We start from the raw sequence: 15,795 nt of genomic DNA on the forward strand, positions 1-15,795 counted from the left end.
CCGATTGAGATTTGCCTTGCCAACATTGAATGGCCTCAGTCAGTACGTGTCCGCGCCCTTTTGCTTTCATTCCCGATTCCCTCTGGTCCTGGATCTGTTCGACTCAATGCCCCAGTGGCATGACGATTTACCGTCATTTGTAAGTTTTAGCGTTTCTCTCGAGGTAGGGATTCCATTTCGGTATGGGCGTTTTGGTCCAAATCTTGGTGGGCATTTCCTTATCTACAATTCAATTTCATTCCCATATTCAGATCTATGCTCCCGCTCAACTTCGTATTGGATGTTACTAGTAGCATTGGCCGCTCTGCCATTTGTGATACACAACCCTATCATCAGTGATTTTACAATTTTACCGGCTTTACTCTGGTTCTTTCTTCCCTACCCCGTAGTAGACAAGAGAATCCAAAAATAAACAATTGATATCGAGTGCCGCTAGAATCCAATCCACAGGACTCACACCTCACAGAACAATGCTTAATCTATCTCCGCTCCTTGTAGGCAATCCCGAAAATCCATAGTCCATACAACGCAAGCACAGACAAGCCCAATGGAACAGGCTTTCCACCCGTCTTGATAACACGCGGGATCGAGCTTCCACCTAGCACAGCAGAAGCCAAGAGGCCGAGTTCCTCGCCATAGGATTGGCCGCCACGTAGACGTAGGAACGAGAGGAGATACACGAAGCCTACGGAAAGGCCGGCTGCGATGGAGGGGATTGAGCCTGTGCGGGCGTAGCCGATTGCGCCGCCGAGGGAGGTCAGAAGGGAGAGGACGAGGGCGGATGTCACGGGGGCCTATTTGGTTAGTTACATGCGGGAGATGTCTCGGGGATTGGTAAGGGCTTACCATTTTGTAAATTAGATCAGTGATGAGGGAGAGAAGAGTCAAGACGAAGCTCCAGGTCCTGGGCTCCGGTCATGCAATGGATTAGTAAGATGACATGCGATTCGGCCCCACAGCCCTGAAGGTCTGGGGTAGGCGCCTCGGGACTAGACACTTAGATCTACAGGGCTCTCTTTGGGGAACTCTACTCCAGCATGAATATGCAAATTTGTTTAAATTGCCGAAATTCACGTTTGCGACATTCTGCGCATTTGGATATGTACATCATTTATCGACGACATTCTGTTTGACCGTCTACAACAGCAGCTTGGTCGCCGCACCGATGCGCTCCTGAATGATGGAGCTCCATTTCTAAAAGAAACACGGGTTAGCTAGAGGTTCATGGACTCTCGGTGAGCCTTTCAAACTTACGTTGGCATTTTTCACATCCGCCGCCTCGAGACTCTCAACGATACCAGGGTACGTAGCACCCGAGTAACCAGTCCAAATACCTGGGGCAAAGACAACATGCTTGAACCAATCACGGCCATCCAAACCAGGCTGGTAAAGGAAAGCACGCTCAATGCCCTTGTACTTTGCATTAGCAGCGCGGATTTGGAACCACAGTCGAACCTTCTTCCACCAGTGGTACCAAGGCACGTCATCGCCAAGCTGGGACTGAAGATCGAGGGCATAGGCATCAAAGGCCTGTGCAGATTCCTGGAATTCAAGAATTGACCTGTCAAGAGGCGCCCAGTTGAAGTGGGTGTTCTTGGGCAGATTGTCGGCTGCTGGCTTGATGTGCTCCAGATAAGTTCCTAGACCGAAAGCGTAGTCTGTAGCGTTCAGGGCAAGGATAGGAGACTCGATAAGCTGTGCGGCTGCTAGGGCCCAAAGCTGGGTGGTAGCTTGGTGATAGAGGAAGTCCTTGTCACCGTACTTCTCCATCCACGCAAAGCTGTCATAGTTCGAGTGGTAGTGGTAGACGGGGTCGTTCTTACCACGACCGAACCCGAAGTCTAGACTGGCGACACCAGCAAAGTCTTGGAAGGCAGTGAAGTCACTTCCGCTGCCCATTGTTGAGATCTTGCCGTCCCAGACATCGCCAATGGTTTGACCGCGTACGGTTTGGTTCGGGGACTGCACCAACGCGGCGACATCATGGATGACCTTGTTCAACAGCGGGCTGGCGCGAGGCTCAAAGTGAGTGCCAGCAGCAGCAACATCAACGTTCAGATAAGCAATGTTAGCATGAGAGAGCCAAGGCAGGTATTCTTCGACCCATTCAGTGGATCCTAGCAGGCCGTACTCTTCACCGTCCCAGCTAGCAAAGACGACAGTTCGCAATGGCTTCCATCCTGCCTTGAGAGCTTCACCGAAGCTTCGGACGACTTCGTTCAGAGCAGCGGATCCACTGTTAGGGTCACCTGCGCCACCGGCAATCCAGGCATCACGATGGTTGCCGAGGATGACAACCTCGTCAGGAATGTGGCCCTTGATGGTACCAATCACGTTCCATAGTGGGGTCGTCACATATTCCTGGTGGTTGTGGAGGTTGATCACCACATCTTCGGGAGAGGGTCCGATGTTGTACTCAACACCCTTATAGCCGAGACCTCCACCCTGCCACCACTTGTTGAAGTCAGAAGCCTTGGGGCCGTGACCGTTCAAGGCCTTCAAGAATGGCAGGACTTCCTTGTAGGATATGGGAAGGGAAGGGATGGAGGGAATGGAGGTAGGCTCTTGTCGCTCACATCCGGGCTTAGATGGGTATCCCGGGGTTGTAGGATCACCAGGAAGGAAGCCTTGATAATGGTCAGTTTTGCGATCGAGTGATTTGAAGGAGAACCTTACTCAAAAACTGGGTGCTACCTCTCTGGATAGCACTGGGATTGCGCGCAGGCCCATTGGGATAGGCTTCATAACCATTTTCCTCTGTGATTTCACCATCTTCCTGGGGGTCACTATAGATCAAAACACCTACCATTCCAAGCTCTTGTGCACGCTTAACCTTCAATCCACGGAAGATACGACCATATTTAACGATGGCAATCTTGCCCTCGAGTGTGACGTTGGCGTTCACGAGGTCCTCAAAGTCCTTGAATGTACCGAAGTTGACATACACGTACTGGGCAGTGACATTGCCAGAAGCAGAATAACCATGGAAGACTGGCACACGGTCTTGCAGGCCAGAAGTGGGATCCTCTTCCAGGACGTCTTCTTCCAATGTAGCCTCGAAGGTGACCTCGGTCTTATTGTCCGAGGTCTTCAGCAGAGCCAGACGGTGGTCAAGAGGATAATTCAGATAAATATCGTAGGTCGCAAGTTTGGTGTCCTCGACACCGAACTCAGTCCATTTGTTCTTAGTCCAAAGTGCTTGGGAAAGGTTCTTGCCTCCCAAGTGCGGTCCCGCAGTATAGTATTTGCTCCACTCTCGGGCCTTATCTGCCGAGGGGACATTGAGGAGGATCTGTTGGAGCTGATCGTATGGTAGACCGTAGCTTTCGGGCCATGCTTCGTGTGGAATCGGATGAGACCATGGGAGATAAGACCAGACTGAGCCACTTTCTCGAGGGAGGATGGCAGTGGGGATCAGAAATAGTACGGTCGCCACAGATAGCAGAGCTGCAAGGGAGATAGTACAAGCTCGACGGAGGGCGTGGTGCGGATATCTTTGCCGCGGAGGGGCGACATTGACCTCCAGCAGAGGACTCGTCTCTGAATATGGCATGTCTTTTTCCCTCATTTTCCAAGGTTGGGTGATGGGAAAGAGACAAGATTCCAGCTACTCCGCATGGTATCATCGCTGGAGCGATCACCTTATCGGCATGACTAAGGCGGGTGGGCCCTTACTGACCTTCCTTTTTTGGTAATTTGTGATCAGACAGTATGCAGGTCTCCGACAGGATGTTACTCTACTGGTGACACCGCAGAGCGGCTAGTCTGAGCAGATATGTACACGAAATACCTGGCGTAGACCTCGGGAGGAGGACCATTGAATCTCACTATAGAAGAAGGCACATACAACCTTGGAAATGACTCCCACCATTACCTAGGTAGTGCCATAATAACCTTGGAAGCTCAAGCTCAGCAACCTTGGAATAGTAGAGAAACCTCGGAAGCATGCCCAGGTGCTCCCCTACTGCAACCTTGGAATAGGTACTCCGTAACAAGTGTCAAGTAACGGGAGTTCCATTCTAAAATATATCACAGAATTGAGGTATCTGGGCTATGTATACAATGCTAAACATAACAAGGCTGCCACAAATATAAGTTAACAAACTGACACCCATATGAAGTACAAGGTTCCGATGATCACTCCACATCATCGGTGTGCTCGCCGTGCTCGTTCTCTTCGCCATCGCCCGTCTCGTCGTCTTCATCCAGCTCGTCTTCCTCCTCCTCCCCTTCTTTTTCATCTTCCTCATCTTCATCACTTTGAGCAGTGATACCCTCAAATCCAGCTGCAACAGGTACAACATCATTGCCCTCCGGGTGAAGTCTCTGTCCAATATGCATACTTTCTCGCATTATCTGGCGAGCACCCTCATCATCGACGCTCATGTCCTGTTTCACGAGCCGCATAGCTAACTCAGGCACAAGGACACACTGCGCATAGCCCGCCACGCCAGCTGTCTTGACGAGTCGATCCGTCGCCGACAAGCGACGCAGTGATCTAGAGAATCGATCGACGAGAGCATCCAAACTATAAGAAAAAATTAGTATGGATTGATACCGGGTTTATTGCGAAGTTATTGCGGGTTTATTGCGGAATAATTCCGGAATGAAACCGATCAGGTAGAAGGCACTTACATATGGCTCGCACCCCTGGTGCCATAGTAACCACATGTTATGACCTCGAGCTCTTTTCCTTCAATTGTCAAACGGAAGTTCTTGAACTTCCCTTCTGCCAAGAATCCATCAAGGGTATTCCGATAATAAGAAGGAGCATCTGGAACCAGCAGCTTTTCGATTTCAGGGAACATTTCTTGGACACGAATCTCGAATTTCTCCCATGAGATAACAGGGTATCCACGCTGTTCCCATTGTTCCGCTGCGTCGCGTATCTTATGAGTTTCGCAGAATCGTTGCTGTTCGCGAATTCGCTGTTTCGGTTGTGATTGGAAGTTTGCCAGGATCTCAGGATCGACTTTCTTTTTGCACATTGGACATAGGGACTCCCGTGGTGGTGATGGTTCCTTCTCGAGTTCCATTCCCTTAAAGAAAGTCGAGGATGTTGACGAGAGAGGTGAGTCTGCCCCGCTGTTATATAGCGCGTCATACCCCTTCGATGATGTCTCGGGTGTGTTCAGTCTGTTTGGAGGTCTGGAACTCGGACTCATGATGTCTTTGGGAACAATGAATGAATCCTCTGGTGTTTCCGGCTCCTCAACAGGTGGAGCTTTTTTGGCTTTCGGTGCCCTGATCTTTAAAGTACCCTTGGATTTAGCGGCTCCCTTGGTTTTCGGTGTCGTCTTAGTTTTTGAGTCTTCCTTGGCATTGGCTTTCGGGCTCTCCGCTGGTTTAGCAAAGGCCGGCCGGTTAAAATAAGTATTTTTCGTCTTGTATGTGTTGATTTTCGCGCGTTTGGTTTGCGACGAGCCCCAGGAGGAGATGAAGTCATCTCCATCGCTGTCGCCCATCATATCACTCATAGTGCGCGCGAGTTTGCCGCGCGAATCACGCGGCGAATCCGTGTCTGTCGCCAGCTTTTGCTCCAATGTCATATAATTTACCTCCTTGCGGGGCGGAGATGCATCGCTTTCACTAAAATATTCCTCAGAGCTTAAAGGCTCGTCATCTGTGCCGGGTCCCAGCCTTGTCCCAAGTTCCGTACTCGGGAGAGCGATTTCCATGGCTGGGGGTTCGCTGGGCACATCGGAGAGTTCAACATCCTGGACGGAACTTAGGGGCGAGGAAGAACCCAAGGGAGCTTCGGGATATTCGACATTGTTTTCGTTTTGTGATTTTGTCGCATGACTTGTGGGTTCGGGCTTGACATCGGGTTGTTTGTTCTGGAAAGTCGAGAGGAGATGACCCTTTGGCGCATTCCTTTTCGTCAAACGATTGGACGCAAAGCTGGAGTCACGCTTTGCCTGAGCACCCATTATCACCACCTGACTAAGTTGAAAGTATAGGTAGATATGTGAGGCCGAAGACGGGGATTGCGGCGCGTCGATAACGGGTCGGGACGTGTTTTTGCGATGCGCAGGGCCGATTGGGATTTAAACTAAGTTTTGAAACGAGGCGCCGGATTGGGATTATCTTTGTTTCAAAGAACAAAGAACCCAATGCAGGATTCCGCGTGGAGATATGCAAGCTGGTATTGACTGAGGGGAAAGGAAGAAACGCGTGACACGGGCGCTCTCCGAGTTTTGGAGGTTTGTATAACCTCAGCTTACGGAATATTAATTACTGCGCATATTCTCGATGGGATGTCGGAGTTTGATGCGTATTGAAGGCAATAGTTGTTTTTGCTTTTTTCCCTTTCTTTCTGTCTATCTGTCTTTTTCATTGTTGGGTCTATGTTTGGGTCTTTGGAAGCTGTAAGAGTAAAAGCAAACAAAGAATCCACAGCCAATTCGCTACAAGCATGAATCCATCGAGTAGGAAGTGGTCAGATTCACGACTGTGCGGATCAACTGCGGAGTACACAACCAGAGCATAGCGAAATACCTGTGCTAATGCACATGTCTCATTATTGGAGAACAAAAAGTATATAGAAGAAAGAGAACACACATCACTATTCAAAGGTCATCGAGATCTCGTCATCATGCCCATCCGCCCAGGCATTAGGTTCCATAGCCATAGCTCCAACAGCAGTGGCACCTATAGTGGGCATCGTAGAGGCTGTTCTCAACTCAGGGCGGGTTGAAGGTGGGTCGTGTGTGTTAGGGGGAATCATGGAATGATGTGTCGAAGGTCAATTCGGCTTCATCATGCTTTGGAGGCTCGTAAGGGGAGGGTTTTTCGACAGGCAATGGAGTCGAGACTGCCCGAGGGACTGGTGGCAAATCAGGGGACTTTGGCTCCTTGAGGGTGGGAGAGGGCTGAGTAGTTTTAGGTGGAGTGTTTAGATCCACCTTCATTACAGGCATGGTCGACTCTAATTCTTTGACTTCGATTGCCTCTGAGTGCAGCTCCGCTCGAATGGCCTCGATGTCGAAGAGAACGGTACCGGGACTGCTGTTGAGATCGGCCGTTTCGTCCGAGGTGTTGTTTCGATCAACATCGTAGGTCTCCCATTTCTTCTTCTCTGCCATCTTGCCGCGTTTGAAGAGACCGAATCGCTTCTTCTCGGGCTTGGCTTCTGCCTCCCGGCGAGCTTCATCGATCTCACGAATCAATTCACGCTGTCGCTCGGCGTGGTTATCGGGGTCTGGATCCTCAATTTCGGCGAATTCATCCTCGAGAACCTCCCAACCAACCTCTCTCAGAATACGAGGCATGGCGGTACGGTAGTCCATGTGGCCGTTCACAAGTGAAGTAATGTCAAAATTTTCAATGCCAGGAATGCCCTCCACTGCAGCAAGACCGGCAACCTTCATGATGCCACCACTGGTGGCGCGGAATAGGTAGCCCAAAATCCAGTCGTTGGTAGCATAGCCGTTCACGAAGCGACCCGACACAACACTGCGAGCTTTGAGGTACTCATCCTTGTTCGCGACCACAGGTGACCCGAACAAGTATACATTCTGGATCAATCCATGGGCACCCTTGTCAGCCAGTTCTTTGAGGCAAGAGAAGATGACGCGAGCGCCAAGTGAGAAGCCTAGCAATGTCACAGGCCGGTTGCCAAGATTGCGCTCTTGAAGAGAGTCGGCCATGACAAGGCCCGCCGAATTGGCGCGTGCCAGTGAAACAATCCAGGGATTGTCGATTAGGTATGCAAGTTTTGTGAGAACAAGTGGTAGTTGCAGCGACGCCATCAGGGCCATTAGCACGGTGCTACCCAGGACTTGTTGCAGACCTTGGGTCAGTGCCTGGAATTTGTTAGCTCGATCACAAATCCACGATTCGAGAACCCACCTCTGTTGCCAAAATGTTGATAGTGTCACCCATACTTCGAAGCATCTCAGGCTCCCAAAGAACGGAATAGATATCTCCCATGATGGGGTCTACAGTACTGAATGGCAGCCGAACATCATCAACTTTGCCAGTCATCCATCCCGAGACCGTCACAATCAAGTTCACCTTCTTATTGTTGTGCAGGGGTCGATACTCGAAAGTCGAGACAGCACCCGTACGTCGGTGTGAAGCTCTCATTCCAATAGTACTTCCACCCAAAGTCGCGCTGGAGGCAATCAAGGCAGTGCCACCAGCTCCTCCCAGGAACGCACTTGTTCCAGAGATACCCACAGTGGTGAAGCCAGCTGCAAGACCGGCTCCAATCACTGGCGCGAGTAATCCAGCAGAGAGGCCAATGACCAAACCACCACCCACGGTAGCAAGTCCCATGATCATATATTTTCGCTTCAAAGCCATCTTGCGACGTTTTTCCATATGGTCCGACTCGTCCCAATTCTCTTTCTCGGCTTGCTCTTGCATTTCTAGGGAGTCTGTAACACGCTTTTCGAACCGCGAGATCTGCAACCATGTCACTTCCAGCGCTGAACCCACCTTTTCCAAGAGGGTTCGTGAGCGTGCGTCATATGCTGAGTCTGCGATAAGTACCAGGAACAGGTCACAAAGGACTGTCCAACGGAGATCGATGTCTATTCGGTCGGAGGTAGGCATTTGAGACGGAGTCGTAACTTCTGGGGGCTCTTCTGTTTCGTGAGCTTCGTACGGCGGTGGAGGTTCAGAAGAATCGGTCTCTCCAGAGAGCCTACTAGATAGACGATCTCCTTTCAGACTAGATATAGAGGTTTTGGGCTCGCTTTCCGCCATGGGGTTCTTCACTCTTGCATTCTGCATGAGAGGTGGAACGAGATCTTCAGGCTGTACTCCGTGACCTGCAAGTTGCTCAATCATGATCTGCTCAGCAGCATCGATGTCCATGTGGGTATAGACGCGAGCCATGATCGCCTGGCCCCACTTTCGCATAGCATCTGAAGCCTTCTGCATGGTTTTGCGGGTGGATTTTGTGGTGGCAATTGATGCCAGATCGCGGTTCATAGCATGAATCGACAGCCGGACAACACCTACATAGGCGATCTTCTGGGTCTCATTGAGAAGATCTTTCGTAGCTTGGAGCTGGCTGATGGAGTCTCGCAGTTCCTCTCCGACAAGCCCGGCAGAGTTGCCACCTGCTTCCCGGAAAAGGTAGCTCGTATCTTCATCAAGACTGGTCGCAGACTGGGCGTCTTCGTCAAGCTGAACTCGAGTATATCCCCTTCCGGCCCCTCCCAGTCCTTGGTATACAGCCTCATCGCCTTCTTCTTTGGCACCGCGGGCAATGAGCCTCCCATAATCGTCGTAATAGTCAAATTCTCCGAGGGCGGGCATAGAAGTCCATTCATCGGGCTCCTCCTCTTCCTCGTCACTCTCAGGCTGGTGCGCACCGGGCCGAGCAAGTCGCTGATGTGACCATTCCGACACCTGCGCAGGCTTCTGCTTTGAGATTGAGGATCGGGGTTGGTCGGGAGATCTGGTGGTCTGCGGGTTCTCTGCGGGCGCAGGGGAAGCTTCCTGAGTCTCAGAGCCACCAGCCTCTGGTTTTTGAGGTACCGGCTTCGAGGATATCTCTTGCACAGGTTCTTCCTGCTTCGGATCCGGTGCTGCTGTCTTCTTCACGGCATCGCTATATGTTGTCGACCCCGCGGTCACCTGAGAGTCATGGCCCGCATTTTCGTCTGGGGCGGGCTCGGTAGGAATTGGGTCGGGTATGCGGCGTGTTCGAATCGGAAGTCCAAAGTCGTCAACATCGCCCAATGCTTGAGAAGACTGCTGGTGGGTTTCAGGGACAGACTCCGAGAGCCCGGGTTTCGGCGCCGCACTGCATGTCTGTTTTTCACTGTGACCAGTGGGGGAGTCGTCCCGGGTGGGTTGCTGAGAGGGATCGGTGGCGTTCGGTAGGGAGGGTATAGAATGTTCGGAGGTGTCTACGCTGACACCCGAGGCCGCGGTCATGATTTCATGGACTGGAGGCTCCTGGAGGCCCCAAGACGGGTGGTGTATCGAATTGTCCCTTGCGTCGCTTTCTTGCCTTCAAGAGCTCACCCATCCGGCCTCACGATTGCTGATGAGCTCTGAAGCTCTGGGGCTCTAAATTGAAGGGTTCTTTGTCTCGCGGAGTCCCAGGCGGTTTGGACTGGGGCAATCTCCGCAGATGACGATCAGTGGCCACGCGGCGGAAAAAGGAGGGGCGGACAAGGCGCCACAGCACTTTTTGACAGCTACTCCTCGTAGACTTGTAAGAGAGTCAAATTGTATAGACCAAATATGGGACACATTAAGGAGAACAGTATGGGCTAGAATGATCAAGCATCGTAGCAGGGCAGAACATGTTGGTGTTCACGACCGGAAGCGGAAATGGCCAATGTTATGTCAACACGAACGCAGACCTTTCGACTCTTTCAAACCAAAGCAGTCGAATTCTTCGATGGTGAAACATTTGAAACACTCGAAACACTCGAAATATCTACGAGATAGTCATACGCTCACAATTCCAAGACATTTCTCCCAAAGTCAATGCGCTACTCCACTGACTGGGCTGCGCTATCACCAAAATTTCTCGCGGACAACAGTGATCGGCCCTTACACAAACTGCGTTCTACTCCGAACTCCGTATAGTCCGATATCATTCTCACTCCTAAATACGAGCGATAGATTTGCCCTGGACCCGGGTAAAGATAGGGGCTCGACACAGCATGAAGCAAACTACTTAACAGTCTCACATCCGAACACGAGAGACCTCGATAAGCGACTTCCAACGAAACAAAGAACCCGGAGCACGCGGCGCCTCACGTAGAGACGGGGCAGTGTCAGAGACTTTTACCCGGGTCTTCACTCATCAGGGATATGCGGCGCTAGAACACTTGCAGTTGAGGATCAACTCCGCCCACTCTCTCGAACCAACGAGAACCCTGATATAAGGGTATCATGGCGTCATGAGCAGTCATGAACAGCCGTAAATTGCGGGGGGCTCAGACCCTTCTAGCGATCTGAGTCACTTGATATGCAGTGCGGCTCTTAGGCTCTTACTAGCTCGGAGGTTATGCTTTAATTCCACGGTGGCGAGAGTTCACTCTTTTTGTCTTTGATTTCTCTCCGTGTTCTCTACCTGATCCTATATGATCTGATATCGCTCTCACATATCACTTTGTGATCATGGCACAAGGTATGGCTCTCACATCAAGAATTCCCGATCTCGGTTAACACCTCTCCTAGGCCAAGCTTCCATAGTCAAGATCGCCGGCGCGGGGTTCCGGCTCTCATTGCTCCTGAATGCTGCGGCTTGTCAACTGGCCCAGTCCAAATTGGAGATACACAGTATTGCTAAGGGAATCTCGCTCTTCGCATTAACTCTCAAACATGTTGGGCAGACTATCGAGGGTTCCGATCTTGATCGATCCCCCGAAGCAACACAGAAGGCGTTCGAGATTTCTGGACAAGGACAGATGATCTTCGTCGAAGTTGAACATATGCTAGATAAGCTGAAGGCAACTGATCGAAATGAGGATCTCATGAGACTCTCTTTGCAAGAGAGGCTCAAGTGGTGCTTCCCCAAACAGCACGTCACATACCTCTTAGCACAGGTCGAGTCCCTCAAGCTCAGCCTCATCGTGATACTGCAAATACTACAGCTTAGGGGCGAGGTTAAGGCCAACACCGAGCATGCAATGGATACCGACTCTCTGGCATCCGCCGCCGACGACACTGTTGCGCAGGAGAAAGCGGAGACTCAGAACATGATCATTGTTCGATACTGGGCGGTCAAGCGTCTCGATCGCCTGTGGGATCTTGTGGAACAGGAAGCTATAGATTCCGCTAAGGATCCGACGAATCAGAAGATCAGTTCGAACTACATCAACACAGCCTCCGCCGGCAAACCCCTAACTACCGCCACAAGAGGCTCAATTCCTACACGACTCCCTGTCGTGACTTTTGGGGACAGTGATGTCGGTTTGAGCGACATGGAACGATCGCCGAAGGACATGGTTCAACTGTCGGAGAAGGCAATGAATCGATTGTTATCGATGTGGGCGCCTCATATCGACCCTTCAAAACCAAACAACCATAGCCAGACATCAAAGAGCCAACCACGAGTCTACGTGTCCGATACAGACGAGCTTTCCGACGAACTCGACTTCGACAGCCATGATGGCCACGACATACGAGGTTACTACCTCGAAGGGAAAACAGATAATTGGAGGAACCCTCACTCACAAGAGGCTCGCCAACATGCAGCGAAACTAAGACAAGAGTACTCTCGATACCAAGCGCACGTGGAAAGCGAACCAGATCTCGACGAGCCCAAGCAGCGAAGCCCCAGCACGACCATTGACTCAAGCGGAGATGAAAGGGACAGCCTGCACCCGCACAACACCAATCGGCGTCGCCCATATTCACACAGTTTCTCGGATCATTCTATCGACAGGCAACCGAACCTATACCCATACCCAAGTGGCAGCTTTCCGCCGCCATCTCAGCCTCGTCCGCCTCCACCTCCAATTCAACACAGCCAACACAAATACCAACCTCCAACAAACGCCCGATCAATCCCAATAACCCATCCAAACCAGACCACACCAGTCCCGATGCCCATGCAAATGCCAAGTCCCCGACAGAACCAAGTCCATTTCGAGAACTACCGACCAAACCCCCGTTCATACCCGCTCTCCACTTCAAGTCCCGAGTCCCGAGTCTCGGATCCTAGAAGTGCAGATCCTAGAACATCCCCGCCCCGCTCAGCGCAAAGATCCCCGTCCCGTCGACGCGAGCGTGAGCGTGAGCGTGAGCGCGAAGACGCAAAACAAAGACACAAAAATCTGACCAGAACCGCTACAAAGGGGTTAGTGGGAGTCGGGGCTATAGCGGGGTTCATGGATGCGTTGGAAGCGTTTTCAATCCTATGATAACCTGATACGAGGATGCACGAGCAATTTTTCTTTGATATCCCTCTTTAGCGTGCAATGAATGAACGAATAACAGGTAAAGAGCTGTACTAATGAGAAACATAGTGTTTTCGTTTTTGTATATCCAGCAACGGAATATAATCTCTATCCATGCTCCATTTACGAGTATGTAATATCCAAAGCTTGGGGAAACTCAAGGGACGTAAACAGGTAAAGGTCATAGATGACGAGCTGCACTTCGGGTTCGGGTTCGGGTGATAAGGGGGATGGAAGCACCAAAATTGGGAAGAAATCCACTAAACCCACCAGATATCGGAGACGATATTAGCCCGATGGTCATTGTCGACAGTGTGCCTTTTGGTGAAGGTTGGGGTCGGAACTTCCGATTCTCCCGAAGCTCCGGGGATTCGCCATTCTGGATAAATGGGGTAAATGCGAGATATCATCCGTATATTATCCAAAGTGTTGGGATCCTTCTTTCTTTTTCTCTGTGCCGTTCTTTTTCTTGATTAATTCTCAGAGATTTCAAGACTGCCTAGGAGTGAAATCAAACGTGATTTCACTACCCTAGTCGTATGGGCTGTCTATCTCGATTCTCAAGTTCTTACATCTGATCCGATCTACTTTTATACTTCACTCATGCAAGATTGTTTAACCGATACCGATCACTAACTCGTGTCACTCATTTATTAACTAATTCTAGGAATACACCAGATATTAACAAAGGCTAAAACTCAGGCAAAGGCGGCATTCCAAAGATACTCCCATCAGGAAGCCAACCGTCCAACTCCATGCCCGCTGCCGGCGCAGGCATCCTCTGCGGCTCATATGCAAATTGAGGCGGCAATTGCTGCGATGACGCCGCGTGGGGTGATTGCTGATACCCCATGAAGAAATGCGGGTTATGGCTATGACCTTGTCCATCCATTGGTGGCCACATGCCTGTGCCACTCATCGCTACATACCCATCACGCGGGTCGACCATCGGCACAGACACAGGGAATGTGTTCATGGACTGAACATTCATAGCGTCCTGGCCTTGACCCTGACCATGATTTTGGCTCTGAACCTGATTGTGGCTCTGACTCTGACTCGGGCCTTGGCTACCTGATGCAGCCATCGACTCTACGGGAGTCTGCTCACCCCTACTCTCAAGACGCTCATACCAATCCCTCCCCCGGACCCCAATGACCTGATACCACCGACTGGGAATCTTGTACTTCCCAGCGCCGCTCGCCTCGGCCAATTTGTTGGCCACCGCGTCAAGGTAGAAGTGTACATTGACGGTCTCCGGCGTGACGACTTCTCCGAGAGCTCCAGTCCGCACAGAGAAATGGATTTTCAGCAGCGATGTCACTCCCATTGCCAGTCGGGTGTACATCAGATTGGGCAGTTTGCGCATCGTGTCCGTGCTGCAAGCCAACACCGCATCGAGCATTTCATGGGCGGCGTTCATCCATTTCATATTGATATCTATGCGAATTGCGCTGAGCGGAGATTGTGCTTCTGGTCCTTCGGGCGTGGGGAGGGTGAAATAACGTTTCTTCACGGCATCGGGGTCGCGGTAGCCTTCTCCTACGCCTAGTTCGTACATGGCGAGTGCCGTGGAACGGTATTCGAGGATGAGGGGGACTGGGGTGTTGTCAGTTGGAGTCTGGAGTGCGATGAGAGAGGAGAGGGACGATGCTTACCGGTCAACATCTCAGAAGGAGTATTCGTCTTCCATGCTTCCATACGTTTGTCAAACCAGCGCAGGACAGCTTGCACCCGAGATTCTGTCAGAGGTGATGTCGTGCTCGTATCGTCCAGACCAAAGGATGACATCGCTTCGTCGGTTATACGCTGGAGCTCGAACCAGATTGCCAGGTGCTGATCCGTCCGATGCGGCGAGCGTTCCAGATGCCTAACACACTCGACCATCCAGTCATTGAACTGAAGGAGGTTCGGACGACGAGTCTTCATCGCAACCGTCGAGCCGAGGTGGTAACAGCCTATAACCGCACGTGCCTGCTCGGCGAGCGTTTCATCGTGGGCGGTCCTGCGATCGGATTTCACGCGGCGTTTATTCGCGAGTCCGATCTCCAGCGCCATCGTGGAGGCAATGTGGGTATATTGATAGAACTGCAGCTTGAGAGGCGAGGCGGGCGGGAAATAAAAGACGATCATGAGGAGCAGGGCCTGTACTAATTCCAGTGACTTCTCGCCCTCGATGAAAAATCGTTCGGAATAGAGTCGAACAATTTCGCGATTCAAAACGGCTGCCAGTCCTGCGTCGACGGAGATCGCCGTCGCGGCTATAACGGAGAGAAATAGGACGGGCTTCGTCGCCCGGAGACTGACTGCAGTGGTAGTGTGCGGGAGAAGAACCAATGGGAACAATGGTGCGAGTTCGTGGATGTAGTAGGCGACGAGCTGCTCTGCGTCGTCGATGGACAGAATCCCACGATCGATCACATCTTCCACGGGCTGTCTCTCCTCCTCCAAGCCCGCGGGAAACGCAAAATCCGGCACCGATACACCATGTGTAAGCAGCTCAGGAGAATAATCCATGTAGCGAGCATCGTCCGAGTTTGCGGAGTGATCCCTCCCGCTGCTTTTCAAATCTTCGTGGTCGTCGTCGCTCTCTTCGGATTCTTCATCTTCCTCGGGGATTCGATTTTTTAACAATGAACGCATAACGCGCATCTCCTTCTCTAGCTGAGCGACTCGCGAGTCTGTTCTTTTGCGTGGCCGCCGACGCTGCGGGGCCACGAAGATGCAAGATCGTTTTCCCTTGGCGCATCGCTGGCACTGATGAGGCGTAGAAGGGTTCGGGAGACAGCGGACCTTGAGACTTCTACAGGATTCACAAGATCGATTGAGCTGTGATCCGGTTGCTTCTTGGGGCGTCGAGGTCTCTGACATGGTCACGCGATAATTTCCATCAAGTAGGGGGAGTTCAATAGGACGGAAA

The 15,795-nt window shown here is 51.4% G+C and overlaps 6 protein-coding genes across 6 annotated transcripts; 1 reads left to right on the forward strand and 5 right to left on the reverse strand.

Moving 5' to 3' along the window:
- Positions 1 to 479: 479 nt before the first annotated feature.
- On the reverse strand, positions 480 to 849 carry N7506_000721 (TMEM14 family protein; the record flags this gene model as incomplete). Its single annotated transcript, XM_056950017.1, has 2 exons — positions 480 to 794; positions 847 to 849. The coding sequence occupies 2 exons, from the start codon at positions 847 to 849 to the stop codon at positions 480 to 482; spliced, it is 318 nt and encodes a 105-aa protein (XP_056815932.1).
- A 288-nt stretch (positions 850 to 1,137) lies between these two features.
- N7506_000722 (M28 family metallopeptidase) lies at positions 1,138 to 3,568 on the reverse strand (the record flags this gene model as incomplete). Its single annotated transcript, XM_056950018.1, has 3 exons — positions 1,138 to 1,194; positions 1,255 to 2,627; positions 2,677 to 3,568. The coding sequence occupies 3 exons, from the start codon at positions 3,566 to 3,568 to the stop codon at positions 1,138 to 1,140; spliced, it is 2,322 nt and encodes a 773-aa protein (XP_056815933.1).
- Positions 3,569 to 4,137: 569 nt separating this feature from the next.
- On the reverse strand, positions 4,138 to 5,930 carry N7506_000723 (RTC4 family protein; the record flags this gene model as incomplete). Its single annotated transcript, XM_056950019.1, has 2 exons — positions 4,138 to 4,528; positions 4,636 to 5,930. 2 exons carry the CDS (start codon positions 5,928 to 5,930, stop codon positions 4,138 to 4,140), a joined length of 1,686 nt encoding a protein of 561 aa, XP_056815934.1.
- A 783-nt stretch (positions 5,931 to 6,713) lies between these two features.
- Positions 6,714 to 9,894, reverse strand: N7506_000724 (TMCO4 family protein; the record flags this gene model as incomplete). The annotated part of the gene is made up of 2 exons (XM_056950020.1): positions 6,714 to 7,805; positions 7,852 to 9,894. The coding sequence occupies 2 exons, from the start codon at positions 9,892 to 9,894 to the stop codon at positions 6,714 to 6,716; spliced, it is 3,135 nt and encodes a 1,044-aa protein (XP_056815935.1).
- Positions 9,895 to 11,094: 1,200 nt separating this feature from the next.
- Positions 11,095 to 12,842, forward strand: N7506_000725 (uncharacterized protein; the record flags this gene model as incomplete). The annotated part of the gene is made up of 2 exons (XM_056950021.1): positions 11,095 to 11,104; positions 11,155 to 12,842. The coding sequence occupies 2 exons, from the start codon at positions 11,095 to 11,097 to the stop codon at positions 12,840 to 12,842; spliced, it is 1,698 nt and encodes a 565-aa protein (XP_056815936.1).
- Positions 12,843 to 13,569: 727 nt separating this feature from the next.
- N7506_000726 (uncharacterized protein) lies at positions 13,570 to 15,746 on the reverse strand (the record flags this gene model as incomplete). The annotated part of the gene is made up of 2 exons (XM_056950022.1): positions 13,570 to 14,474; positions 14,534 to 15,746. The coding sequence occupies 2 exons, from the start codon at positions 15,744 to 15,746 to the stop codon at positions 13,570 to 13,572; spliced, it is 2,118 nt and encodes a 705-aa protein (XP_056815937.1).
- Positions 15,747 to 15,795: the final 49 nt, after the last annotated feature.

This window comes from Penicillium brevicompactum (assembly GCF_028827555.1).
Source record: "Penicillium brevicompactum strain IBT 35665 chromosome Unknown utg000001l_segment0_segment0, whole genome shotgun sequence".
Taxonomy (NCBI): domain Eukaryota; kingdom Fungi; phylum Ascomycota; class Eurotiomycetes; order Eurotiales; family Aspergillaceae; genus Penicillium; species Penicillium brevicompactum.